General features: G+C 61.0%; 9 protein-coding genes across 9 annotated transcripts; all 9 read right to left on the minus strand.

Moving 5' to 3' along the window:
• Positions 1-1,179: 1,179 nt before the first annotated feature.
• Positions 1,180-2,787, minus strand: LINJ_24_1720 (conserved hypothetical protein; the record flags this gene model as incomplete). The annotated part of the gene is made up of 1 exon (XM_003392525.1): positions 1,180-2,787. The coding sequence occupies one exon, from the start codon at positions 2,785-2,787 to the stop codon at positions 1,180-1,182; it is 1,608 nt and encodes a 535-aa protein (XP_003392573.1).
• Positions 2,788-3,560: 773 nt separating this feature from the next.
• Positions 3,561-5,117, minus strand: LINJ_24_1730 (conserved hypothetical protein; the record flags this gene model as incomplete). The annotated part of the gene is made up of 1 exon (XM_003392526.1): positions 3,561-5,117. One exon carries the CDS (start codon positions 5,115-5,117, stop codon positions 3,561-3,563), a length of 1,557 nt encoding a protein of 518 aa, XP_003392574.1.
• A 664-nt stretch (positions 5,118-5,781) lies between these two features.
• Positions 5,782-6,606, minus strand: LINJ_24_1740 (conserved hypothetical protein; the record flags this gene model as incomplete). Its single annotated transcript, XM_003392527.1, has 1 exon — positions 5,782-6,606. The coding sequence occupies one exon, from the start codon at positions 6,604-6,606 to the stop codon at positions 5,782-5,784; it is 825 nt and encodes a 274-aa protein (XP_003392575.1).
• Positions 6,607-7,185: 579 nt separating this feature from the next.
• Positions 7,186-8,523, minus strand: LINJ_24_1750 (conserved hypothetical protein; the record flags this gene model as incomplete). The annotated part of the gene is made up of 1 exon (XM_003392528.1): positions 7,186-8,523. The coding sequence occupies one exon, from the start codon at positions 8,521-8,523 to the stop codon at positions 7,186-7,188; it is 1,338 nt and encodes a 445-aa protein (XP_003392576.1).
• A 1,239-nt stretch (positions 8,524-9,762) lies between these two features.
• On the minus strand, positions 9,763-10,902 carry LINJ_24_1760 (conserved hypothetical protein; the record flags this gene model as incomplete). The annotated part of the gene is made up of 1 exon (XM_003392529.1): positions 9,763-10,902. One exon carries the CDS (start codon positions 10,900-10,902, stop codon positions 9,763-9,765), a length of 1,140 nt encoding a protein of 379 aa, XP_003392577.1.
• An 815-nt stretch (positions 10,903-11,717) lies between these two features.
• LINJ_24_1770 (conserved hypothetical protein) lies at positions 11,718-13,127 on the minus strand (the record flags this gene model as incomplete). The annotated part of the gene is made up of 1 exon (XM_003392530.1): positions 11,718-13,127. The coding sequence occupies one exon, from the start codon at positions 13,125-13,127 to the stop codon at positions 11,718-11,720; it is 1,410 nt and encodes a 469-aa protein (XP_003392578.1).
• Positions 13,128-14,725: 1,598 nt separating this feature from the next.
• LINJ_24_1780 (putative ubiquitin-conjugating enzyme e2) lies at positions 14,726-15,304 on the minus strand (the record flags this gene model as incomplete). Its single annotated transcript, XM_003392531.1, has 1 exon — positions 14,726-15,304. The coding sequence occupies one exon, from the start codon at positions 15,302-15,304 to the stop codon at positions 14,726-14,728; it is 579 nt and encodes a 192-aa protein (XP_003392579.1).
• A 2,003-nt stretch (positions 15,305-17,307) lies between these two features.
• On the minus strand, positions 17,308-19,818 carry LINJ_24_1790 (putative cell division cycle protein; the record flags this gene model as incomplete). The annotated part of the gene is made up of 1 exon (XM_003392532.1): positions 17,308-19,818. One exon carries the CDS (start codon positions 19,816-19,818, stop codon positions 17,308-17,310), a length of 2,511 nt encoding a protein of 836 aa, XP_003392580.1.
• Positions 19,819-23,392: 3,574 nt separating this feature from the next.
• Positions 23,393-27,736, minus strand: LINJ_24_1800 (putative calcium/calmodulin-dependent protein kinase; the record flags this gene model as incomplete). Its single annotated transcript, XM_003392533.1, has 1 exon — positions 23,393-27,736. The coding sequence occupies one exon, from the start codon at positions 27,734-27,736 to the stop codon at positions 23,393-23,395; it is 4,344 nt and encodes a 1,447-aa protein (XP_003392581.1).
• Positions 27,737-27,748: the final 12 nt, after the last annotated feature.

A 27,748-nucleotide genomic window follows, 5' to 3' on the forward strand; every position in this document is an offset into this window, starting at 1 on the left:
TCCGCCCTCTCCTGAATCCGCGGGCCTTTGGGCGGGAGTGCGTGCGTGAGCTGGAAGGGGCCCTTGGAGCCACATTCGCCTGCACACAAGGAACTTAAAGCGTGTCGCTCTGAGCCGGGGCAGGGGGCGGGGGCGGCTGCGCTAGACACCCGGCGGGGGAGACGTGCGTAATGAGGTCATCGGGGACCACACCATAGCGTGTAACAGTGTGCCCTTTGAGGCTCGAATGACGTGCGGACATTGTGTAGCACATAGGGCCAAACGCCTTTACGGGTACACTTTTAGCGCGGGCTATGGTGGCGGTACCGCCTCGCCAGCGGAACATTAGGCAAAACGTCACCTGCACTCCATATTCTCACTCCCGGGGACCCTTCCGCTGGATAAATCCAAGGTGCCGAGAGGCTCCCGCTTGGAACTGGATGATGATATCTTCCTTTCGCCTCGCTTTTCGCGGTTGATGAGGAATGTCGGCCTGGCGTGTGGGACCGGCGACCGAGTCCGCGGGCACTGCATTTAATGCCTCCGCCCCAGCCGCGGCGGACTCGACGAGCTTGTCAGCCGCGCCGCCCATTCATGGTCGGTGTGTTGTTGTCAACTGGAGACCAACTCACAGTTGGTCTAAGGCTCTCATAGCTCAGTCGGTTAGAGCGTGGGTCTAATAAGCCCAAGGTCACAGGTTCGACCCCTGTTGGGAGCACTTTTTCCCGTCCCCGACAAATAATAAGGACGGCCGGCCTGTTGGCGGGGGGGGGGTGGCGCGGCTTTTGGGCCCACATCGTGTTGCGGAGAAAAGGGAAGGGAAAGAGCAGGAAAGCAATGGGGTGCGGTTCGCTGTGGGTGGTCGTTATGCCGGGGCTCATGTTTTTGCACGCACGTGCTCCCCCCTCCCCTCCCATTCACTTGGCGGACTGTCACTGATGGACGGTGGTGGTGACGGGCGGGGGGACAACACTGTGGGGTTCATGTGCTGTCAAGACTAGGCAGTGTTGCTGAGCCACAGAAGAGCAGCAGAGACACAAAGCCAGGGAAGACGAAGGGGTGTTGACCACGACACAGGTGAAAGTAGCCGCAGCGGCTCTTCGTCCGTGCGCGCCGTTTGGTGGTTCCAGATCGCGTTTGTACGCCTTTCATTCGTATGATGTACATGGTGAACAAGAAGGGGCGTGGGTGCCGCCCGTGTTATGAAGTACACGCGTCCTCCCGAGGACTACCGCCTGCCATTGTCGGTGCCGGCGACGAGGATTTGTAATAGTTGGCGTTGAAGAAGAAGAGCAGCGACTTGATGACCTTCTCCTTGTCTTTCCACGACAGCTCCTCGAAAAAGACGCCGCTGTTTTTCAGCGTGGTCGCCGGCGACGACGACGGCGCCGGACTCGCGACCGCGGCGACCGTCGGGGCAAACTCCTGTGCTGTTTGGCGCGACGCGGCACCTCTACTCACCCCGCCACCCGAATCCACGTTCCCCAACGGTATTGCACCCTTGCTTGAGCTCGTCGCAGAGGCGGCAGTGGACGCATGGTGGCTTGCCGACATGTCATGCCGATAGCGCAGGCAATCGGCCAGCGCGGTGTGAAAGAAATTCTCCAGCTCACTGCGCTCGGCCACCACGCGGGCGGTGAGCTGGCGCATGCGCTGCAGCTCTGCGCGGTGCGACTGCAACGACGTGCGCGTCGACTTCAGCTCCGCCTCCAGCGCGTCGATGCGACTCTGATAGTTCTCCTGCAGCTCCGCCCGCACCACTTGCTGCTGCGCCGTCAGCTCTCCCACCCGCTCCTCCAGCTCGTAGATTTTGAGATCCGCCTTCTCCTTCTGCCGTCTGCGCGCCAATGCGTGGTGCGCCAACTCCTTGTGCGCCTGCTGCTGCACTGCCGCGTGGCGCCGCACTTGCACCCGCTCGGCGTCGATGTCGGTCGTGAGCTGCATCAGATTGTGGATGTCGTGCGTCATCGACGCCTTCTCCTCTTCCAACCGCCGCGTCCGCTCCAGCACGCTCTGGAAGCGCTCCTCCAGCGCCCTGGCCGCCCGCGCCTCCACCAGCTCGTCAAACTCGGCCCGCATCGTCTTTTCCAGCGCGATGAGCTTCAGCTTGCGGTCCACCGTCTGGAAGTGCAAGGCTGCTACCTCCTTCTCGTGCTCCACGACTAGGTCCTCCAGCTGCTTCTGCAGCTGTTGCAGCTCCACCGTGTGCTCCTGTCGTTGCTGGACATAGCGGGAGGCTTGGCGAAGGTCATCGTGCAGCTTCGTGGTGACGGATGCGTAGCGCGCGAGCTCGACATCACGCTCGCGCAGCATCTCACCGTACTTCGACTGCAGCTCCTCCTCCGCGCGGCGGTGGTCGTCTAGCAGCTGCGTGATGCCCGTTTTGTACGTCTGCGCCTCCGTCTCTAACTCTCTCAGCTTGCTTTCCAGAAACTGCACTACCTGCACCGAGTCCACCTCTTGCTGCCGCAGAGCAGCGCGCAGCATTGCGTTCTCGTCGGCCTTCTCCTTGTACTGGTTGTAGTAGGCGTCCGCGGCAGCCTTTGTGGAGGCCAAGTCGGTGCCGACAAGCGAGGCGAGGAACGCCTCATCGCTCGTGCCGGAGCGACTCTTGCGCAGGGTGCCGGGGCGCCCAGAAACCGGCTTCGACCCCGCCTCGTAGCCGCCGACAATGTTGACACGGCTGCTGTTGCCGGGCGGGGCGAGGGCGCTGACGCTATCGCGCGGGCGCTGCCCAGGAACGGCGGAGACCGTCATCGACTTGCGTAGCGACGGCAGCACCGCCACCGTGTTCGGGCCGCCACTCATATACGCTGTGCTGGGCTAAGGGTATGTGCCTGCTCTGTCGAGTTTACATGCAGGGCAAGCGCGACCGCGCACAGATGCCGTCGTTCCCTCGCTATCTTCGCTTGCGCACACGACGTGCACGCCGTACGTGAGGGCGGCCGATGATGGGCGAATGAGTGGTGGTTGGTGGTGTCGTGAACCCAACGTAGCCCAAAGGGGACACAAAGAGAGGAGGAAGAGAGGAAAGAGTGCAGCAGAGTGTAGAGCCAAACACAAGTTGAATCAACGGCGACGGTGAGCCATGCTACCCCCATCCTTTCCCTGCCTCCCAGCCTTCCTCCGCTGCTGCGCTCCAAGGAGGAGGCTTGCGAGTGTGGGAGATGCTTGCACGAATGGCAGTGCCTGAACGCGGCTTGCAGAGAGGAGGTGCACGCTGGATCGTGTATGTTTCCGTTACAGCACGCATGCATGATTGAGTAGCGTGTGATCAATACTAACGAGTGTCACTGCATCTGTGAAAGGGCGCGAGTGTGTGTGTGTGTGTGTGTGTGTGTGTGGCGGCGCAGGCCAACCGTCACCACCACCGCTTCCTTCTCTTGAGGCCAGCACACGACTTGGAGAGGGGCACGCATACATAAACGCCAGGTACGTGCACAGCCGGCAGACGTGTGATGACGGAGGTGGAGGCTGAAAGATGAGAGGCGCGTACTCGATGCCATCACGCTGGGACGGGGTTTGGTGTGTTTCTCCTTGTGTGAACATTTTTGCTCTGCAACTCCCGCTTGCACAGCCGTCTAGAGGGGACTTGCCTCCGCCTCGTCGGTTTCCGCGTGGTGATCACTCTCATTGTCATCGTCATCTGTTACAGGTGGCGGTAACAAGTCGCCGACTGCTCCTGAGAGCGCCACGAGCCGCGTGAAATGCGACGCTGCGCTGGGGCGGAACAGATGCATCAGCACCGACCCTGCCACACTCACGTTTAACGAGTCTACCATCGGGTTAGACAGTGGCAGCGTCACCAACTGGTAGGGCACACCCCACCTGCCGTTCAGGCCGCGCAGCCCCTGCGCCTCCGATCCGAGGATGACCATTGCGCCGAGCTGCTTCGTCGGAGCGGCGCAGAGGCCGTCACTGTGACCTGCCGCCGCACCTCCACTGACCTGCGACGTGGCCGCTTCCTTGCTTTTGGCGTTATAGACATGGAAACGCTTCGCTACCTCAAAAGCAGACTCGACCTCCTGCGACGGCACCGCCAGAAACGGCATGAGGTGATGCTGCGCCGCGATGCTGGAGAGTAGCGACACGCACGCCTGCTCCGTCGTCTCCGTCTCGTAGATGCGCAGGGTCGGGCTCAGCGCGGTGCCATCGCTCGCGCGCAACACCTTCTCCTGCGTCGGGTCGGCGCAGCTGACGAGTACGGCAGCGTCGTAGCCCATATCTGCAGCGGCACGCAGCAAAGTCCCCACGTTGCTGGGGATGCGCAGCCCCACCAACACAAGCATGGCTCCCACAGCGTGGTGGCCGAAGGGGTCGTGCAGAGGGCGAGCTACCGGCGGTCCTGTCGCCGAGAGCTTCGCTGACAGCGATGATGACGTGTCGCCCGTGCTTGGCACCGCGGTCTCACTTTGAGCCGGCTCCGGTGGTGGAGCCAGCAGTGCTGTGGCATCTGTGACGCAGTTCACTGGCAGCGGGAACTCGGCAGCGTAGCCGTCGCTGTACTCGGCGCTCAACAGGTGCCGCCTTACCGCCACAGGCGAGCAACGCACAATCACCGTCGGCAGCTCCTCCTCGAGGCACCACGTCGGTACTCCGGAATCAGTGTTCGGCACATACACGACATTCGGTCGGATATTGTACGTGCGCCAGATGCGTCGGATCGCACTGGCACCTCCCACGACGCATGTGGCATTCGCCTTGCGAATATGCTTGCTGGAGCGCAGCACCTTTGTGGCTGTCCACAGCTGCTGGCCGTGCACTTCCTGCGTTGGCGTGATGGCATAGGTGTCCTGCACGTCCTCGAGGACCACCGGCTTGGAAAGCGCACGGAACCGCAGATGGGGCGGCAGTGATTTATAGGCAGCCGCCCGGTGAGGCTGCAGGTGCGGCGGCGACGTCTGAGCTCTGTGGGGGATGTCTGCGGCTGCAAGCTTGGCGTCCTCCAATGTCGAGGTGAAGGCGGCGACAACCTCGGCCTCCGCCACCGTCTCCGCATCTGCAGCTGTCTCTTGATTGCGTTGCCGTGGTGCCGGCGCGCTTGTGCGCCGTAGCCGAGTACCACCTCCAACGACTTTGCCGAACGCCGGCGGTCGCCGTGGCACATATCGCAGACAACAATGCGAGAGGGCGATCATGCCGGCCTCAGAGAGTCCGCAATGAAAGCCACACGGGTGTAATAGGAGGATGAGGAGAACAATGCAGCGGCTACTCCTTCACGCCACACAGTGGGGGGGGGTATTGTGTGTGCTTGCGCGTGTGTGTGCATGCCATACACACGTTGACGGCAGAAGCAGTAGCACCGAGGAGAGGGAAGACAGAGAAAGAGAGACAACGAAGGGGTGAGAGTGGACAGTTGGCCGAGGGGGTGGGGTGGGTAGCATCACCGCGTTGAGACATCCCCACCTGTTCAGGGAGAGGGGGTGGTTATGTGTGGGGTGGGGGAGGGAGAGCGTTCTGCGTGGAGTGTCCGAAAGAGTTTCGCATCGCCTGCCAAAGAACAAACGCGGGTGCACCGTGGACACAAGAGAGGAAGAGGGGGAGTGACGAACATCGACAGTCGTAGTGTGATGAAGTGATGGGGAGGGCGTGAAGAGAAGCAACATGCAAACGGCGCTACCGCGCCTGCGTGCCGCACCCACAGAAAGCCTCCCGGGCCCACCTGAAGGAGCCGCTGCTTTGGTGCGCCGCAGTTGTGTATGGCCCAGCCGGTGCCTCTGTCGAGACCAAATGAGGGCGGGGCCCTTATCTATCAGCAGTCGAAAGGGCAACGAAACGAGTGCACGCGCACGCGATGGGGCTTTAGCGAAAGTTCGGGTGAGAGCGCATGCTGCGACTCCATCCACCGGTCGCCGTGCCGGCGCGAGAGAGTCGCACATCCTCCATGCCGTCGCTCTCGCGGTCGAGCGCCTCGCGCAGCTCACGCGGCAGCACGTCATGCGTGAAGTTGTCCCACTCGGACTCCTTTCCGGACTTGATGGCTTCCTGCCGCGCCTCGTCGCGGTTTCGGCGCCGCTGCATGCGCCGCTTGCGCTCCTGTCCTTGTTGAATCACCTTCTGCAACGTCAGGTCCTCGCGGAACTCGCGCTTCTCGCGGCTCTTGCGCGTCACGAGGTAGTCAGCACGGTGGTGCCACTGGATGAACGTCTCCTGCAAGAACTTCTCCGTTTTGCGCTGATCATGCGTGAGGAGCCAGCAGAAGTCTTCCTCAGCGCGGCGCTGCACGCGCTCCTTCAGCTCCCTGCTCCACGCAATATCGGACGAGCTGGTGCCACCCTCGGAGTGGTTGCGCAGTCCGCACCGCAGGCGCTCCTGATCATTCATGTAGTTCGCCAGCACCTCCGCCTCTTTCGTCGGTGGCAGTGAAAAGCTGAGCTCCGTGTAGAACCACTCCAGCGATGGGATGCACTTGACCTCCTCGGCGAGGGCCATCACCTGCCCGAGAAACAGGTACTGCGCGCTGTGATTGAGAAAGTCAAAACGCTTGCTTACGCGCAGCTCCTCTGTCTCTGGCAAGGTGCTGCTCGGAACAAGATACCAGCCAGCGGGTTTTGTCGTCCAGCACGACGGTGTAAGGGCGACGCTGCCGCTCGTGACGAGCCGCGACACGTGGGTAGACCGCAGCATGGATGGCCTCAACAAGGAAGAGGGGGTCAGGGGCGCACACGTGTGCCTCCCTGTGTGCGCGTGAGTGCCCCTATCGGACAGATGCTCTGCACAGGAACGGCAGTCAACGCACGCAAGATGTGTGGATTACCAGAGACGAGTGCGGATCACACAAGAGGATCAGTGCGACACAGAAAGGGAGCGGGATCCATGCTTCTGCGCGCGTGTGCATGGTCCAACGCGGTCGGGGAGAGAGGTGGCAGCTTTACGGACACCGCGAAAGCCCACGCCAATCAGAATGATGCACCGGCTCACAGCGCCTTGCCCGCGCGCGCCTAGACATACTTTTCTTTCGTTTTCCTTTCCTGTGCGATATCGATGTCAGCGTTAACACACACAGACAGGCAGGGAGAGCGCGAGCGCGACAAACAACACGCCAGGGCTGCACAGTGAAGCGGGTGAGACGGCGTCATCTCTGCTCATCGCTCCCTTTTTGGCTTGCCCCGCCCCTCCCTCCGCAGCGCATAAAAGGCCGATTCGTTGCGCGTTGGCGCCGTTGCCTGCCTTGCACTCGAAACTTACCCGGCCATCCACAGGCTCTCACTGCAGCGCCAGGCAATACGGACAGAGGCCGATCGTGTGGAGGACAAAGTCGTTGCAGGCGTTGCAGCGGTACGAGGCACATGCGCTGCACTGCCACACCTGCGCTCCATCCACCACCAAGGCTTCCCTCGCTGATGAGCCGACGGGGCTGCTGACTCCGCCATTGCGTGTGTGCCCCATCATCTCTGCTATGAAGCTGGCCATGCAGAGACCGCACCGTATTGGCTGCTGCATCGTCGCCTTGACGACGCCGCCCTCCTGTACGGTGGCCGTTGCTGCAGCGCTCAGGTTGGCAGCCTTCGACGCTGGTGGCGATGCGTCCCGCATCACGCGGAGCACCTTTGCCGGTGGCACCAGACAGTTGTGCAACACAAACGTGCTGTACAGCATCGGCGCGCTGCACAGCAGCAGGCGGCACATGGAGCAAGTTGTGGGGACAGTGAGTTGAATGAGGTGGCACTGAGGGCATCCCAAGTAGAAGGAGCGGGAGGAGGCAGCGGATGACGGTTCTGCGCTGTCGGATAATGGAGCCTCGAGATACACGGGGCATCCAATAGGTATAAGGTACGGTGCATCCGCGCCATCGCTGTCATCGTCGTTGACTTCGACACCTTCAACATCCTCCTCGCGACATCGCTTGACTCGCTGCTGGCGGCCACCTCGCTGGTGCCTCTTCTTTCGCGCCATCGCTGCCTGCGCGCGGTGGGCTGTCGACAGCTCGTCCATGATGTGCAGCAGGTGGTCGTAGTTGAGAGGACAATACAGCGTCCCTCCTGTTTCGACGGTGCACACGTCGAATACATGTACAGCACCGACGAGAGAAACGACACTGATGCGGATGGACAAGGCGGCCATGATGTTCACGACGGCGAAGACATCCGTGGGGTCAATCAGCGTGACAGAGGCTGTCAACACAATGACGTTGAGCTGCGTCGCGGACCCTTTCCACGCTGCACGCGGGTTGCGAGCGGCAAACGATGATGACTTCTTGGCCGTCGCTGCCGCCAGGGCCGCTACCTCGCGCATGTCCACCAGCTCCGACATGGCCATCCGTAGCCCGTTCTCCATTGACGTGCTGCCAGAGCCGCCGTGCAGGAAGACGTCGCGCTCCAGCACGTCGACGATCTCGTTGCGGTTCGTCGTGCACGGCAGAAGGCGGTGGCTAATCCCATCTCGCATCACTACCACGCCAAGAGACGCGAGTGGCGTAGAGTCGAGATACCGCTCCACCAACCGCAGCAATGGTGGCCTCATAGCAAGTAAATAGTTGGGCAGGTAGTCTGAGCTACTGTTCATGGCATCGCTGCCGTCGAGGAGAAGGACAGTGCGCAGCATTGTGCCGGAGGAGAAACAGCGAGAGGGGAAGCAAGGGGTCGGGGGACCATGACGGTGGTTTCGTGCCCCGTCTTGCTGCGATTATGAAGGGTAAGGAGTGTGGGAGGGGGCAAAGCAGATCGAAGAAGCGGCGCGTGCATGCACACTGTTTGTGCGCCTTCGTGCAATCGACGTGCCTGTCCCTTGTCTCGCACGGGCGCATGCACCGCCTCGTTCTCTACATGTGAGGGCGTATGTGCGTGTGCATGTTCGTGAGCCGCATCCATCACACGACATGCCGCACAAAAGGCAGTTGCAAGGCGAAACAACGACAATGATACGGGGAAGTTCAAGAGGCCGAAGGTGTTGCACTGACTGGAGGCCGTAGCAAGGTCCTCGGCGGATGATCGAGGAGGATGAGAGACGGGCAGAAGGAGGAGGGAGAGAGGTGCAGCGATCATGACCACGCCCTCTGTCTGTATCGACTGGACGCGAGGGGAAGTCTCACTGAACCAGGTCACACGCTTGTGTGTGCGCTCTTGTCGAACCAGCCTCCCGTCCCTCTCCGCGCCTCGATACACGTCCCTCGTGCGTTGGAGGCGCGCATACGCTTGTGGCGATTCACTCCTCTCCCCCGCCGCTGCCGCCGCACAGCCATACACAGACGCACACACAGAGGGAAGCGAATTCGAGAGACTCTGTACAGACGTACTCTCCTCAGACGGAGAATGCAATTCGAGGACGATGAACGGCAGCCGCACGGCAACGGCAAGCACACAAACACACAACCGTATATGCATACATACAGATGCGCAGGTACGAGTCTCCACCACTGCTCGCCATCTCTCACTACACTTCCTTCCTCCCTCCACACGGCCCCCACCCAATTCTACTTTGCTTCAAACTTGCAGGCAGTGAGAAGGGGTGGGTGGCGAGGGGCAGAAGTGCGCGCGAAAAACAGAAAATGGCTCGGATAGCCTGCATGCACGATTGTGTATTAGAGGACACTCCGTGGCAGCTGTGGCTGCCCAAGCAGCGCAGCGCTGTGTGGCACATATCTCCTCCCTGACTCTCTCCCTCTCCCCCCTCACAGGAATGGGAGGGGTGGGGTGGGGCAGGTAAGAGGAAGGCGGACACCAAGATCATCTCGGTCAAACCACCACCAGCCCCCTCCGCTTTCCTTCACCTTTTCCTCTCCATCAGACAACGCGACTCACACCCCGAGTCGATCTCATCATTCTTTGTCCTTGTGAGGCACACCTACTCGCGCCGCTGGCACTTAGCGCACATGCAGCGGAAGCCGCGCCGCTCCAGCTCTGCCGTGCGCTCTGCGTAAGGCAGATCCTTCAGGTGCGGGTAGTAGTTGATAACGAGCTCCTCGCCACGCGCGACGTCGCGTGTAGTGATCATGGCCCTGGTTTGCCCATCCTCAGCGACGTTCGCCGCGCAGGAGTGGTTCAGCATCGATCGGGGCAGGTTGAGCTCCACAGTGCCGTCGCGGTGGAAGCAGTTCGCTGTAATGCGCGCCAAGACGCCTATCATCTCCTCGTACGGCACAATCGTAGCGATGTGCAACGCGCGTGTGAGGCGCTCATACAGGTGCAGCATTGATCTGGCCAGCACCTGTGGGCTGAATGTAAGGCGACCCGACAAGATGCGGACCTGTCCCATGGCCGACGGCACCACGTGCTTCTGCATGCCCGTGGACAGGACGCGCAGCATGAGGAGCTGCGCTGCGGCGGCATTGCGCTCCGCAACTGCACCAGCCTTCTGCGCCTCCGTCATCTGTGCAAAGACATCGAGCTCAATGCTCTGATAGTCCTTGTTACGGCACACCGCAGCGTGATAGTGTGCCATGGCATCCTGTCGGCAGTCGCGGCTGCAGTACTCCTCGTGGCAGCTGTCATTCGTGCATGCGAAGCTGCGCTCTGGCAGGCTGGTGCCACAGTACGAGCACAACCCTTCTTCCGTTGGGTACAGAAGCCATGGGTTTGTTGGCTGCACAGCGACGCTGTTGCGAGGCATGTTCTCCGTCGCCCGCACCCCGCGCCCGACGTGCTCGTTGATAGCCTCGATAGCACAAGACTTGGACAGCATCGGCTTGACAAAGATGTGCAGATGGGAGTCGGTGGAGGGGTACACACCGGTCTGCGTTGCCGGGAACGACTCGAGTGCCTTGCTGCAGCGACGTTGGTGCTCGCCGGAGAGCCTCAGCACCGACGCGGCCGTATTGTAGTCGGCCAGCGCGAAGTACGGCTGGCCCAGTGCATAGTAGGCGTTCCCGCGGTAGAGGAACGCCTCGGGTGGCGTCTGCGGTCCCAGTGTGTTGATAACGTGGTTGCAGTGCCGCTTCAGCTCCGCCGCGCCGTGCCACGCCGCCTTGATGGCATTGACGCTCATTCGGCCTTCCCGCTTGTGAAGCTTTTATTTCGTTAGTCAAAGTGCGTGCGCGTAGAATCACGAGCACGATGATGGATGGGAAGGCACGCAGCCGGTGTGGCTGCTGAAGAGGAGCGCTGAGAAGGGGGGGGGGACAGATGTCGCCGCGTCTCGTCCGCCATCACTTCGCTTCCACCACAAAAAAGAAAAGAGGGGGAGACGAGGAGCACGCGGTAGAGAGTCGCACATACATACGTGAAGAGAGAGGACAACCACCGCGCCACATGGCGAGCACGCAGGTATGTGTAGCAACAACAACAACAAAAAAACACGACTGCAGCATCCACCGCATCTGGTCGTGTGGCGATGAGCGCCGTCAGCACACTGTGCAACGCACATGTTTCAGTGCGACACCTCTTCGCCTCGCTTCTCTCTGACTTTGCAAGCGGCGCTCATCTCGCACGGGGGCGAGAGTCATTCGACAGGTCGGGGCGGGGGAGGCCGCGATAGGACGTGAAGAACAGGACATGATGTACACGCAGGCTCACAAAGTGCCCGTTTACGAGTCGGTCTTTTCCGTCTCCGTCCACACAACAGAACCACACACCCTGTGAAGGACTTGCGCGCCGTCGCTTCCCAACATCCACACGCGCTTGACAAGTGCCGCAGTGCACACGCGAGCCCACGAAAGTGCGCCTTCGATGGCGGGAGCGGCCTGGCCCAAACTGAGCACAGAGGGATACAGTAAAAAAAATGCGAGAAATGCCGCACCGCCTTTCGTGAGGTGCGCGGTGAGCCGACCCCTCCTTTTCCATCACACACTCCCCCCCTCTCTCTTACCACCAGACGTACGTGGTACTAGTGTACTTGCTCCGAACCTGCTCCGCCCACTCTCGCTGGCGAGCCAACAGGGCCTCGTAACGACGCAGTTGCCGGTTGTTTGCGTCCAGCCGCGCCGTGTTCAGAGCCACAAGCTGTTGGACGCTCAGGCCCACCATCAGCCCCAGAGCCCCACCGACGGCGAGCCCTGACGCCGCCATGCGCATTGCCAACCCCGTGTCGTTTAACACCCACCACGGCAGCACACCCACCATGGCTCCAGAGAAGGAGAGACCCATCACGTAGTTCGATGTGGAGCGGCACTGCGCATCGTGCGGCGGCAGCGTGTACGACTTGATCCACCGCATCAGTCGGTCGCCGACGCAGAAGGCGCACGCGAAGATGGCCGTGTTACCACCCCACTTCACGACACTGGCGAAGACAGACATGTTTAGGATCGACAGCACGCCGACCCCCGACGCCTTCAGGAACTGCACATCCACGTTCATCGCCTGCACGGCCTTTGCGGTGCCGTGGGCGAGACCGATGGTGATGCCGCACTTCGTGCTGAACCACACCACAGACGGTGCCGAGTCGAGGAATGGGTCGAGGCCGTAGTAGTCAACGCGAGGCCGGTACTCGTTCGCCACTCTTGCGAGGGGCCGACCTGTCTCAATAGACTCCAGCAACGCCAACCACGGCGCTGTCAGCACCCCACCCGTGTGCCGCACGCCATTTCCGCCGTGCTCGCTCCGGCGCTGCTGTGGCACGTTTGCCAAGAGCTCAGTAGTTCCGTTTCGGGGCAGCGTGCCGATTGGATGTGGCGACGACGACGCACCACAGTCCTCCTCCCCTTGCGCCACTTCGTCATTTGAGGCTCCCGGCGCTGTGGATGCGCGCAGCCGCCGCGCCTCGTCCTCTAGGCGGTGGCGGGACTCGACTTGGCTCCTCGCCGCCGCCTCGTCGAGTTGGGGAGAGAGGCCAAAGTACCGTCGTGCGCGGTTTATGAAGCCGACCAGGTCGTTGTCTTGCTCATATCGACGCTGCCGCTTCACCTCTTGAATGGCCTCCGCCACCTCGAGCTCTTTTTTGTACACCGTAGACCAGTACCCAGGCGCGTTGCGCTCCACAGACGTCAGCGGCGAGCCATCGATGGCCGTGTTCTTGTCTTCCAGCCACGCCGGCGGGCGGGTGTGCAGGTCGGGACCTCGGATCATGGTGGACGAGTAGCTCGGCCGGTGGTGCTCATCGACGAGGTACTCGTAGATGGAGCGTACAAAGCCGCTCACGGTGCCGTCGCGGTACACCTCGCCGCCACCGGGGCTGGTGTATGGGATGCCATGCTCGCGCACCTTGTCGCGGCTAGTGATGCCCGATTGCTCGAAGGCCACCGGGTCATCCTTGACAGAGCCGTTCGCCGGCGGCATCGTGAACGGTGCGCGAGCAGATCACTAGAGCTGCCCACCGACTCAGAAAGAGCAAGGGCAGGTGGGTGGGTTGGTCGGAGGAGGGAAGAGATGAGGCACGTGTACGCTTGTGGGCGCTGCAAGGGAAAGAAAGTGAGCGACAGAGCTGTTAGTGCCACAACCAACAATACACAGAGTAGTACCGAACAGAAAAGAAAAATGAACGAGGGAGGGGGAGAAGCCGTGTCCTGCCCTGTGCAGCAGCACGCTTGATGGACCCACTCGCGATGGCTCGCGTGCGCTTGCCTATCAGCACCGTCTCTTGCCGATGCGTGTCGCCTCTAGAACACTCCGTCACGAACCAAACACATGCATGGACGAGGGATAGGAGTGGTTACACCCCGCTAAGCCCATCGAGGACGGACTACTGCCATGTGACGCCACGCCAGTGAGCGAGGAGAGGAAGTAAGAACAAAAAAGGAGAGAGGAAGAGGGAGGCTGGTATATACGCGTGCTTGCATACGAGGAACATCGTCACGGCACGCAGGTACCGGTGATAGGGAGGAGGGTCCTGTGGTGTGGCACGGTATGTATCTGCGCCATCCACCGTCGTCCACCTCGACACTCTTCTGCATCATGCCTGTCCACCTCTCCCTCACGTCCCTGCAGTTCTCTGCGCCTCAGCGGGGGTAAGGGGAGGGTGCGTTGGTGAGTCGAGGGAGGGCAGTGCGGCCACGCTCAGAGCGGTGCCGGCCGCGAGCCTTCCACCTCGCCTTTACCTTTCTTTTTTTGCATTTCCTCTTGATTGCAGTTCGGCTGACAGTCGCGTCGCGCACCCCACGCGGGGACGAGGGAGGAGGGGGGGGGGCGGTACAAGAACAGCTGCAGCAAAGCACGATGAACTGCGGACACGTAACAGACAGAGTGAGGGGGGGGTCTGGTAGAGCAGCACCAAGACAGCAAGCCGCCGCGTGAGACCTTGTCCCTTTGCCCCACAAAGAGGGTCCCGGACATGACTCGAGCAGAAGCCAATCGACGCGCGTGCACGCCACACAGCGCTGGCGTTCAAAAGACGTCGGCACGCAGCAGAGGTGGCACCGCCGTAGTCGCTGCTGCCTACGCGAACAGAGCAGAAAGAGCCACGGTAAGAAGGGAGCGGCGGTCGAACAATGACTGCGCCCAACGAAGAAAAGGGCGGAGGGAGGGAGGGGTGGAGTGGGTGCACCCGCTGCCGGCTGGTCGGAGGCGGAGGTGGGAGACCGCGACGAGAAAGCGAACTGGCGACGGCAAAGAGGACACCCTTTCCCACACCAAAAAGGAAGAAGGCAACATGTGATGCTCGCTGCGCCGACTCCCCCTTTTCTCTCTCAAACTCTCTCTGCTACGCCCCCATTTCCTAAAACGCATGTTTGTGCGCGCATGCGTGCGCGTGCTTAGCGAAAGTTCAAATCGCTGCTTCGCAGCGTGCGAGAAAGATGTACACCACCGCGCATGACCCACCATATAAAATAGCAGTCCTCCGATCTCTGCCCCGCATAACACATCTACATGACACTGCGAAGGCCCGCCAAGTCGTGCGGTTGAGCGCGTGAAGGCGGAAGGGGAAGGGATGATCCTGCCTAGATAATGTAGTTGCCGCCCATCCACCGCTTCGCGATCAGCTCAAAACGACTCGGCTCGTCTTTCAGAATCTGCGCCGCTGTCTTCGCCACGCCTGGGAGCGGGTCATCGTAGTTCGGTAGCGCAAACAGCATCTCAATCGCGACCACCATGTCCTTGATGGTGCACGTCGGCCGCCACTCGGTCTGAATCCCGAGACACACACCCCAGTCCTCCTTGCCGTCGTCGCCCTCGATGTTGGGGTGGAAGATGCGGCGCGGCCCGGTGTATCGCACCTTCGGGCCGCAGTAGGGGAAGTCGTTGGAGAAAACAAGGCGGAAGTTGAACGTGCCACCTTTCCAGATGCCACGCACCGGCGTATAGGCGACGTGCACCACGTACCAGTCCATCGAGTCCATCTTCACTTCGCTCATGACCCCGTCCAGCTTCTGCATGTCTGCGCGAATGCGTCCCTGCGCGGCGCTGAAGGAGTTCACGGAGGCGGCGGTGGTGTTGGCGCTTGTGGACGGCGCCGTTTCACCGCACTGCTGCGCCTCGAGGAGCTGCTTGCGCTCACGCGTCAGACGGGCTAAGCTCATGGTGCAGTGAGTGCTGCCGTGCAGGCTCTTTCCGCAGAGATGTAATTACCCCCAAGAAGGGTGGCGAACACACCGGGGGAGAGGAAGAGGGGGGCGAGGCGGAGGAGCCAAACGAAAGACGAAGATGCTGAGAAACGTGCGTGTGTGTGTGCGCACTTGTGATGAGGTGGTGGGGGGTGGGGGGAGGGGAGAGAGGAAGCCAGCGGTGGTGATGGAACATAGGCTTGAGTGACTGTACTAGGATATGCATCGCTTTTTCTCTCTCTCCGTATTTGTCCTTACGCGCAGGGGTGCGGGGGGCACAACCCCGAAGAGAGGTGCTAGGATGTATGTGGGGAGTGTAGTGGTGGTGGTAAGGGGAGGGGCACAGCAAAGGGTGCCCACCTCCGAAATGAAAGAAACACTAAAGAGACCGTCGCAAACTCGCGGTGGCGTGAGCGTGGACATGTGTGCCATGCAGCGGTAAAGTGGGAATAAAAGTAACGAAGACAGCAGGGGAAGGAGATGCAAGCCCCACGCGGAGATCGGCGATAGGGTGTTTGGTCATGCGTGTGCAGAGAAGACGAGCAGTGAACTCACATCCGTCAGCCACCACTGATCTTCTGCCGGTCGCTGGGGGATTGCCGGCGCACGCACACACGCACCCACGTCGGTGCGTGCACTGCAGCCCAGTGACGCGATCAAGGGTCGGGTGGAAAGCAAAGGCCCACACCACCACTGCTACAGCGACAGCGGCCTTTCTCGTTTGGAGCTGTTGCCCTGTTGCTTTCTGGCACAGCCTTCGCCACAATAAACAAAAAATGCATCGGCACCGATTCGAAGACACAATGTACAGATCTGGAAAGAAGTGAGCGAAGAGAGAAATGGTACAATCAAGTTGGTACAGATGGATCACTCGTGGGAGTATCCGAGGGGGTAGGGGAGGGGTGGGTGGGCTGCGCGGCATTCGCGATTTCCGTCTCGGCATGTGCCCACTTTTCTGCCACACAACATGAGCTCAAACGCCGCGCTACCCCACCTCCCTCATCCCCCCCACCGGCCCTGCCACAGGTCCCCATCGCGTGGTGCGAAGCGGCCGTAGACACACGCGCTACAGCAATGCACCGACTCGATCATCGGAGCGCAGCCCCAGGCTCAAACTATACCCGCCACCCCGCCGCCTCACAGCCGCTTCCCCATCATGCCGCTCGCCACCTGGCGCATCGCTTGGGATGGCCCAGGCTCACCCACCAGCGGGCAGCGAGGGCCGGCTGAGATGCGGTCGAGTCGTGCTGACACTCCGACCATCATGTGAATGCTTCAAGCGTGTTCACTGTCGCACGTCGCTCCGATGCCACACCATGAAGGGCCTAACCGCTGGCATCCGCAGTAATACATCGCACTGACCCCGCCCTCCTCCCAACGTCGTACGCACCTGACCCTGCCACCCACCAGAAGCGGTTCGGCATTGGAAGGGACAGGTAGGGGAGGGGTGGGGGTGGGAGGTTATATGGTAAACTGAAGAAAGAAAAGGAGAAAAGGTGACTGTGATAGTTGGCTTCCACCACGCTGATAAGTGCGTGTGTGTATGTGTGCGCGCGCGTGCATCCATGCGTGTATGGGTACTCTGGTGGGACGCAGTGACGGCGGTGGCGGTGGCGGTCAACATTGCCTTCACGCCATCGTGTAAGAGCCCCGGTGGGAGAGGGCAGGCAGGGGACGGAAGGGCAACAACAACACACTGTGAGGTCTGACAGAAGGGAGGGAGACATGCGCCCGCGCGCACACACACACACGCAGACATACATATAAAAGCACGAGAGAGAGGAGGACGAGAACAGAAAAGAGAAGGCATGTGGGGCGCTCGCCCCTCACACGCAAACAGATACACGTACATGCGCTTATGCCATCACCTGCAACACGCTCATCACCTTCAGCACCCCAGCGGATTCGACAATCCTTTGTCGACCTCAACATCGTGCTTGTGCACTTGGCTGTCGACGCCGATGCCCACTCTAGCTCGGTCATCGCAGCTCAATCTCTTCATTCATGAGCGAGCGGCTGTCGCGGCCTTGTGATAGGCTGCCGCATCGGCCGGACGCGGTGGCCACCGCCCGCGCGCGGGCGATGGAGGACGTGGAGGCGGAAGTGCCGCCTGGGCTCATTCCTACGCCTCCTCCATACGTGGAGGAACTAAACGAGAAGCCTTTCGTAGAGCTATAGGCGCTGCGATGCAGGTGCGGCGACGACTCACGCAGCTCGCTCGCCGGGAAGCAGCGCCAGAACCGAAGCGTCTCGTCTCCGGCGGCCGATACAACTGTTTGACCGTCCGCCGAGAGGGCGAGGTGCAGCACACGTGACGTGTGGCCAATCAGGTTGGCAATGCGCCGCAGGGATGGATAGCGCCAGATGCTAAGCTGGTTGTCCGTGTAGCCATGCGCCGTGACAAGCTCCGTGCCAACGCGGTTCCACACAACGCCGCACACTTGGCTACCAGTATTGATGTGGTGGACGCACTCGCCCGTGAGCGAGTTCCAGAAGCGTAGCGCCTTGTCGTGCGAGCCGCCACCGCTGGCCAAAAGGGCCGGCTGCGCCGGGTTCCAGCTGAGTGCCTTCACCGCCGCGGTGTGCTTATTCAGGAAAAAGATGGGCTGACACTCGCCGTGGCGGTAGACCCCACTGGTGTCGCTGCTGCGGCTCCCCGTCGAGATGCTCCGGCGGTCCCACAGCAGAAGCTGATTATCGTTGCCGCCGCTCGCCAGCATTGCCCCCGTCGGGGACCACTTGAGGCCGCACACCTCCGTTTCATGTGCCCGCAGTACCGCCGTGGCGCTGGCCAAGGAGGAGGAGGAGGACGGCGATGCCGCGGAGGCGGACGTGGAGGTGTCGCGCTCGCGTACGTCACGCAGAACGACAGTGCTGTCGCGACTTCCCGACGCCAGAAGCCAACCCCCTAGCGGCTCCCAGGAGAGGGACACGGTGCGGTCTGCGTGCTGCCGGTACGTGTGCACAATTTGCTGTGTCTCGACGTCCCATACCTCCACCGCGCCGCTGTGGCGACCAACGGCGAGGTGGCACCCATCTGGCGCCCAGTTCAGGCCGCAGACGAGCTGTGCATCGCCCGAGCGGCCATCTCCGTGAAGCCCGCCACCGGTCGAGACGACACGCGGCAGCTCCGTGATGCCGCACGTCTTGGCATCCCACAGGTACACACAGTTCTGCAGCGCGACGCACAGGACGTCTGACGTGGCCGACCAGTCGATGAGATTCATGTAGAAATCGTCCTCCATGTCGGCCGCGTCCAGGATGCGCTCCGGCGTATGTGGTATAACGCGGAAAGAAGGGGTCGTAAAGTTGCGTGTGCGGTTGCACTCGAACACGACGCCGAGAGACGCGTCGAAGCGTGCGCCTTCTTCCATGCCGAACTGATTCACCTCCGACATGGCAAGCGGCACGCGAGTGGGCAGCGAAGCCATGTGCCTACGGATCGCTACAGACGATGGCAATGCTTGTTCATCCTCTTCGTTGCGCATCCAGTCTGCCTCCAGCGCGTCATCGTCGTTTTCGCCGTCGTTCTCGTCGGCTCGATGGCGCCGGGCACCGCTGCAATCGAGCAGTGAGCGGCTGCCTAGCCCCGCTGTTCCATCCTTGACGGGGCTGCTCACCTCTTCCGCCTCCTCGGCGTGGCTGCAGCCACCGATGCTGCGCGCAGCCATGCCCAGCGGTCGCGCGGCGGTGTCGTTCACAGGCAACACCGTGGTTTGCTCTACATCGCTGAAGAGGGTGCGCGCGAGCTTCGTCGTGTACGGCTCGAGCTCCATCGCTGAGGACGGCGAGCTCCTGCCATCGTCGCCAAGCTGGCCGCCACATCCGCCACTCGTATCGACGCCCGTCAAAGAAGGACTGCTCCCACTGCGCTCGCGGCTGCTGCGCAGCGTGGTAGATGGGTCGAGATGCATCTTTGCGAAGACGCTGCTCAGCCGCGCGCTGCTGGGCGTCATGGCGGAGCTGCCTACCCGTGGAAGGCTCCGGTGTGATCGCGGTGAGGCGACCGTGGCGTGGCGCGAGGAGCTGCGGTCCACAGCGTACCGGACCAGGGAGTTATAGGAGTCCTCCAGTGACGAGGACACGTCAAAAGACGGATCACGCGATGGGCTGCGGATGGCGAGGTGATAGTGCTGCTGCGCGGCCCGGATAAGCATTGGCGTCTTCCGTTCGCGGGAGGTCAGGAGAAAGTGTGCCATCGATGTTGCCTGTCGCGAAGGGGCTGAGACGTAGCGGTCCACCGACGCCTGCGAGGACAGCGGCTGCGGTGAAAGACGGGTATGGTTCTGAGCGTGCCTGCGATACTGGTTAAGCGGCGAGGAGCGGGAGGAAAGACCGCGCAGATGGGAGGAGTTGACCGAGGTAGGCGTCTCATCACCAGGGCGTCGCGGAGCGGGCGAAGATGGGGAGGCAAAGAGAGTCTCCGTCGCGGCGGCGCTGGTGCCGGGCGTGGGGACATGCGCAGCTCGTGCCGGTGTTCCGAACTCCATGTCGCTGAAAGAGGATGGGTAGGAGGAGGATTCAGCACGAGTGCACAGAAAAGGGATGGTGGGGAGGGGGAGGAGAGGAGGCGGCGGTGGCAGGAGTAAGTGGACGACAAGGGCAGACACAAAAACAAAAAATGAGAGGGCGCGTCTGTCTGCCCTTCTGCCTGCTTGTGTGCGCGAATGGAAGGACAGGTCGGGAACAGGGAAAAGAGGCGAGATGGCGAAGGAACAGCACCCCCCCTGTGTGTGTGTGTGTGTGTGTGTGTCTGAGTGCGTCTCTGGAAGAGGGGGTGAGAGGGGGGCGTTTGTGTGCTCGCTTCTCCTGCTCTGCCTGTGTACGTATCTGAAGGTCTGTGGCGGGCCTCACGGTGCAAGAGCAGAGAGAGGGAGACACCGGCGGCTTTGAATGGGGCCTGTTGGAAGCGAAATGCGAGCGAGAGAAGGGCTTATAAGTGAGCGAGGTTGGGTGAGGGGGCGGGCACACACGCCAACGTACGAAGCTGTGTTAGTGCGCGCGGCTGTGCACGGACGCGCGTGCGTGTATCGGCGTTTGGTGAAGGAAAGCGACGGTCGCTGCGTATGGCTGAATGGCGCGCACTGCGACGGTGTTGATGGAGCGCGACGCAGATGGAGAGGCCTCGGGCACCGACACACAGGCACGCAGAGAATACGTGTCGAAGAAAGAAGAGAGGCGTGCCGCGAAGAAACAAAACGTAAAGAATGACGGCTGAGAAGCCCTTTTAGTGGTTGTGGCAGGCTGGGAGTGCGGAGGGGGGTGATCGGTTGACGAGGGAATGACGACTTGCACACACACACACCTGCACCGTCACCAGACGCCGAAACAATGAACACAATAACAGCACTGGTGTACCGCTGTGCCTACCGCTCGTGCAAGCCGTTTCGAGTGCGTCGATGGATGGGTTTAGAGGTATGTGCATGTGGGCATGGAGCACAGGCGATGAAAGAAGGTGTGGAGAGGGAGGCGATAGAGAAAGCAGAGCAGAGCAGGGCATAGCAAAGAATGGAGGAAGTGGGGTGTTGGGCATCTAGGGTTCGATGGAAGCGCCAACCTATGGTACAGGGTGCCTTCGGGGATGGAGACGGAGCCGGAGGGGTGTGCACGCACGCGCGCACGACCATCTGCTTGCAGTTCGATGGAGAGAGAGGGAGAGCAGATACAGGCCTGTTCGTGGGAGCGGCGCAAATACCGTGTGCATGTATGTGTGTGTGTGTCGATAAGCTTTCCATACGCCGATGGACAGGAGGCGTACGTTGACACCGAATGGAGATCCTAAGATAGACACCGGCACAACCCCAACCACGAAACAATCGAAAAGAAAAGGGCAGCACAAAGGGCGCGTGAGAGCGCAGCGCATGCAAGCATGCGAGAGGGAGTGGTGGCGGTGTTGGTGGTGGTGGTGGGGGGAGCACAAGAAGAACAACATGCCGTTGTGTTGGCAATGGCGACGAGCAGAGATGAGGGTGACGAAGACGGCGCAAGCGACACACACACACACACACATACACACACATACACACACAGACAACGCGCGTAAGGACAGCCAACGATACTCGCACACTTTTGCGCGAGCAAACCACAACGAAAGCGAAGAGCAGAGGATCCCATGCTCTTCCGTTTGTGTGGACCCCGTAGGAAGAGGGGAGAGGGGACGAGGGGAAGGCAAAGAGCCAGCGAGATACAGCGAAGCTAAAGAAAATCAAACAAGGGGGGGGGGAACAACACCGAGCACACCGCGGCGAGGGCGAGGGTGAGGGATGAGGGCGTGACAGAGGTGTCTTGCCTCTGCGCCTAAGTGTGTGTCTGTGAGCCGGAGAATAGGCGAGCATGTGCGAGCGGAGGGGCGGGGGAGGGGGAGGGGGAGAGAATCACGCACACAGACCACCACCACCAACACCAAGAGGAAGGGGGGGGGGCATGACACCATCGCGGGTTTCTTTGCGCCGATGGCCGCTAGCCGTTGCTCCGCTCATTTTCTTTTTTTGGTTCGTGTGCTGTGTATGCGCCCGCATCGGAGTGGGAAGCAATCGACGAAGGGGGCGGGAGCAGGGAAGGCACCGAGTGCGCGCGTGTGTGTGTGTGCTTGTGGTAGCGTGAGTGGAAGAGAGCCTAGATGAAAACAGTCACTTTACAGTATCGACTGCAATCTTTCAAGGAGGGGGGGGCAGCGCACCAACAATGGACACAGACACAGGCCACTCACTCTCCTGCAGCAACAACAACACGAACATCCGCACATATTGGCACACACCTATACACACACACACACACGAGAGCAAATAAACACGACCACTGCCCACGTACGTCGGATCAGCCGTGGAGACGTTGAAACGTGATAGATCCACACACCCGGACACATAGACACGCGTGCACTCGCGCGAGTATGCGCCATACAAAGACACATCATTGTTGTTGCGGTTCGCGATTCACGTACCTAAGCCTCGGGAAAAGGCGAAAGGGACTGGGAGGAGGGGGGAAGCACTCACGTATACACACAAGAACGGTTGTACGTGCGTCTGTCTCTCACCAGGCAGACGCGCGTGCTGCGTGATTAATTCCACGTCTTGCGTCAGGCAAACATACGCGCACACAAACGAAAACAAAAGAACAACAACAACAAAAAAAGGATGTGCGTGTGCGTGGGGATGGGCGCGGAGAGGCAAACAAACTAGACGAGCGAAGGGGCGCGCGCAACGAAGGGGGAGGGAGGGAGGGGGATGGGCGGAGCTCAACTGCGGAGCGTACACATGGAGAAACACACACACACACACAAAGAAATAGTGCTGCATGCATCCACTCTCGCAATAACAGCTGTGCCTGTACACCCATGCGCACATCAAAGAAGACGAAGAAAAACCAATCAACGAGCGAAACAACCGAAGACAACCTGAAAAGACCTCAGCCACATGGAGTGGGAGGGGGAGGGAGACGTAGCGCACATGCCCACAGAGGGGAAGGGGGCGAGAATGCAGTGTGTGCGGTGGTGGAGCAAATGATTGTAAAGAAAATGAAACCAAAGACAACAGCACACGGAAATCATGGGCACCTCCCCGGCACAGACACAAATGCATGCGGCAAGCAGAGCTCCAGAAGAAAGGAAAGAAGGGGGGAGGGAAAGCCAGAATGAAGGGGTGCGAGCGAAAAGCAGACACGCGCACGCACACCGAAAGGCAGATGAGTTACGCACAAAAAAATGCCGACATACCTTTACACATGCATATGTGTATATATGTGTGCGTGCTTGTGTGCGCAACGGGATGGGGGCACACAGAGCGAGGGCCGCAATACATAGACCCCTTTGAGAGAGTCCAACAGCCCACACGTGCTGGCGAATTTAGTTTCCACACGAACACGAGTGGCGAGCGAGCGAGAGAGTTTGGAGGGGCGGGAGTGGGGACGAGAAGAGGAGAAGTAGAAAGAGAGAGAGAGCAACGATGACAATACCCTATGATTTCCCTTCCCTCGACAGGCATGCGCACACGCCATGCAAATTCGTCGGTGTTTCGTCCTCTCTTCGATTCTCCCTCAGTCTGTCCTTCGCTACAGTCTGTGACCTAATCACGCGTAGAGGCTTCGCATTGTGCTGACGATGAGCTCCGCCTGCTCGGCGTCCAGCTGCTCCGGGTCGCCGCCGCGGAGGCGTGTGAGACAGGTGCTTATGGCCGCGACAATGTTCGTGCGCACGGCGCACGAGGTGCCGCTCGAGACGACGACGACCAGTACCGGGATATTGGCGGAGAGCGAGTCGTACAGGTACGACACGAGGCTGTGATAGCCGCCCTCCTCTTCGTTTTCGTCGTCTGTGACAAAGAAGTACGACTCAACGTAGTTGCGCGCCGCCTTCCCGACGATCGGCGGCAGCGCCTCGCTCGGGATCGCCTCCGCCGGTGCGCTCAACGAGAAGGGTGCCTCGACCGCTAATTGCTGTCGCTGCTCTCGGCAGTCCTGCAGTGCCTTGGAGAGGGCCGCGAAATACACCTCCAACTCTTCGCTAAGAAAGAGCCCGTTGGGGAACCGCGGGTCAGCGCACTGGCACAGCACCACGCGACGCGTCTGGCACAGACGCAGCGTCTGCACGCGGTAGATGGCCACGTTGTTGACTGCTAGCCACACGGCCGGCTCTACGCTGGGGATGCGCACGGGGAAGCTGTCGTCCCACACAATCACGGCAGGAAGGCGGCTCTGCCCCCCTGTTGCTGCCGCCGCTGTGGATGTCGTTGGCTTGCTGTCGGCTTGCATGTGCGTGTCCCACTGCTCCATGAGGGCGGGTATGGCGTCGAGTACGAGCTGCAACTTATGCGTTGTCTCCAGAGCATCGGGCAGGCGTTCAAGGGGGTTGCCGCTCAGCCGAACGTGCCGCAGGCACGGCGCCGCTAGGACAGACACCACCTTGCTACGGCTGCTGCCACCGCGACCAGGCAGGCTTGTCTGTGTGATCGAGGACGACACAACAGAAGCATCAGGCACCGCTACCATGTTCGACCCCATGCACGTCGCTGTGGCTGACGTCGGAACTCTGAATGTGACAGGGGACGGCTCTACGACAGTGATGGTTGTAGTCCCCACGCTGGTTATGAGGTTGTGGTGCAAGCTCAGCCGCTCCAGGAACAGCGCCTTCGTAACGAGCGAGCCGGGGATGGAGTCGATGCGGTTGTGCGAGAGGTCGAGCCGCACGAGGCGTGGTGCCGCCAGGACCTCTTGCGGAATCGCTTCAAGCCGGTTGAAGGTGACGGCAATGTCCATCAGCATCGAAAAGGTGGAGAGGCGCAGCGGCGCAAGGCGCACGAGTGCATTGTGACTCAGCCGCATTTCGGCAGTCACCTGGTGGAGCCTGTTCAGCTTCTCCAGCGTGGCGGGGGCGGTGAGAGTGACCTGCGCCAACTCCAACTTGGGCTCCTGCGTGAAGAGATGATGCTCTACGGCTTCTTCCACCGCCGCCGCCGCCGCCGCCTCCTCTTTGTGACCGGCGCGACCGCCCACCCAGAGGCGGCCAGCGCCCTCTTCGTCCTCTCCGTCGCTGCCGCTACCGTCGCTGCCACCGTATACGTCGCGGCTGTTCATGACGTATGCGCTGCTCTTCTCCGCGCCAGCACTACCACCGCCAACCTGGTCGCCGGTGCCGCTGTGGCGCGCCGTCTCCACCTCCTTCCTGCGCACGCGGCGCAACGCGCGCACACCGTGGAAGCAGTCTTTAAGGTTCTTGCCCCGATGCACCGACTCTAGCGCCTTGTCGTACAGCTCGGCAAGCGATGGGAGCTGCTGCTGCTGTGGCTGCGCTGCTGCGCTCCCACCGCTGGTGGCGAGCACCGCGAAGATGGACCGTGGGGCGGTGCCAGGTACCGCGCCATGCACGTCAACGTGGCACTCCGCGAAGAACGGATGCCGCGTCGCCGCAGGCAGCAGCAGTCGCTTGCTCAAATCCTTCTCCAGCATCTGTGCCAGCAAGTCGCAAAGAGGCTCATCGCCGATTTTCGGAATGGGGACGGGGCTCTTGCTCATCAGCAGCGATCGATGCTGCACGAAGGACGTGGTCGACACCGGCAGCGTACCGCACGCCATCTCGTACACTGTGAGCGCAAAGGCCCAGCTGTCGACCACTTCACCGGACACCTCCTCGCCACGCACCTGCTCTGGACAGCTAAACGCCGGCGTCCCTTCCGCCAGCTTTGTGCGGATTTGGCTGTTGCAGGTCCCGAAGTCAGCGATCTTGACAACGCTGTCACGGTTGACCAGGCAGTTTGCCGGCTTGATGTCGCGGTGGTAGAGAAACTCGGAGTGCAGGTGCAGCAGCCCACGAAGGATGTCGGCGCCGTACTGGCGCACCTGCTCGAGAGGCAGCGCCGGGTCACCGAGCACGTGCACAGGACCCTTCTCGCAGTACTCCATGATGATGTACACCTTCTGCGAGTCGACATCCTCAATCACCTCCTTCAGCTTCACCACGTTGGGGTGGCCAATGAACTTCATGACGGCAATCTCCCTCAGAAGGTCATCTTCGCTTATGCCTGCCATGGCGGACTTGACCCGGCTGCGGCCGAGGGTGATGCCGGACATCGCCGCTTTCTTCTGACGCCGCAGTATCTTCAGCGCGAAGAGCTCCTGAGTGTGAACGTGCTGTACCAGCTTCACCTTCGCGTACGAGCCATGCCCGATCTGCCGCACCACGACGTAGTCGTTGATGACCTTGTTACCGCCGCTGTTGCGCGTCTTGGTGACAACAGCCCCCTCGTGCACCGAGTTAGAGCGCGACTTGCGTTGGAAGCGCTTCAGCTCGTGCTCGTGTGGCGGCATCGGGCCGGATGCTAGCACGAGAGCGGCGGACTCGATCGGTAATGGCTTGCAGCTAGCCTGTTCCTCCCTCGTCGCAGCCATCGCTGCTGACAGGGATGATGCCCGCTCCATGGCATTCCCTGGCTCCTCATGCTGAATAAAGCACTCCTGGCATACAATGTAGTCGCACTGGTCACAGCGGTACACCGGCTCGACATCATCGATGACGCGCTTACACTTGAAGCAGGGGTTGTAGAATAGGCTGCTCACGCCGCCATCGCCGGACAGGGAGAAGATGGAGTCGCCTCCGAAGGTGCGGCTGGAGTTGTAGTGGTTGTCCTGCATGTACAGAATCGCGTGTGTCGGGTCGTGCACGGCGCACACCGCCTCGAGGTCGAAGCGGCAGTTCTCGCAGAGGAAAAAGTCGTCGCATACTTCACAGGCGAAAGCGGCAGTGGCGTTCCGGCAGAGCGCGCACTCGCGAGGCTGATTGCAAAAGACAGCAAGCCCGTTGCTGTGCCGCTGCTGATCGAATCGCTCCACACACATGTCCCTACCCATGGCGTAGCCGCTCTGTGGCCGACTGCTGCCCCCGCCGGTGGCGAGGCCGCCAAATACATGCGATCCCCCTAGGATATCTCGGCCAAAGTCGCTGCCACTGGAGAGGACGTGCGGGTTGTTGGGGGTGTCGGCCAGACTCAGGAGACTGACCGTGCTCTGCGAACGTTTTCGGGAGAGGTCGATCCATTTCGGGGACTTGCTGCGCCACCCGCCTCCAACACCGATGCCAAAGCTGCCTGACGGCGCCATCATTCCGCGAGTAACACTGCACGGTCCGGACTCCGTTGTCGTCGAGTCCGGAATGCCGCGGCCCCTTGGCGTGTTGTCCTCCTCATCCCACTCGATGCTGAAGCCTCCATCGTTCACGTGGGGCGTCTCGATTTGGTGCTGCTCCTGCGACGGCAGCGCGACAGCGCCTGAGGCGGATGCGCTGGAACCGGCGAAGCTGTTAGCTGGAATACTCAGACGCTGCGGCGGGGAGATGGAGAGACAGGCGGTAGGGATGGTAGCGGCTGTCGGGAGCGCCCGCGTCTGCGTAAGCTGGAGCGGTGTCTCCTTGGCATCAGGAGGAGCGGGAGACATCGTTGTGAAGCTCGAGTGGCCATGGCTGCCATCGCTCAGTCGCCGCTGCATAGCCGTGAAGGAGGAGGGGCTAGCCGTGATAGAGTTACGCTTTCTTTCACCGGAGTCGCCGGCCTGCGTGTGGCTACCAACGTTCAACAGAGTGCGCTGCGGAAAGGTGAAGCGAGTGCGCGTGCTCTTGTCTGCTGACGGGGGAATGACCACCACTTCATCCTCACCGCCATCGCACTCGTCTTTTCCGAGCTGGTTTGGGTAGTGGATGGCGCCGATACCTCTGCCGTGCGCCCGCCCCTCCGTGTCGCTGCTGCTCCTGGTGCGACTGGGATTCTCGCTGACCGCGGTACATGCGTCATTCGTCTGGTCCTTGTTGCTATTCTGGCGGCCTGAGACGACCTGGTCGCTGGTTCGGCTCGCCGAGTAGACGCTCCTTTTGAGCGGCGCGTCCTCATCTGCCTCCGGCGAGGCATGCGTGGAGGTGCTACAGCCCATTCTTCTTCTGCC

The sequence above is a fragment of the Leishmania infantum genome, chromosome 24, assembly GCF_000002875.2.
Source record: "Leishmania infantum JPCM5 genome chromosome 24".
NCBI lineage: Eukaryota > Euglenozoa > Kinetoplastea > Trypanosomatida > Trypanosomatidae > Leishmania > Leishmania infantum.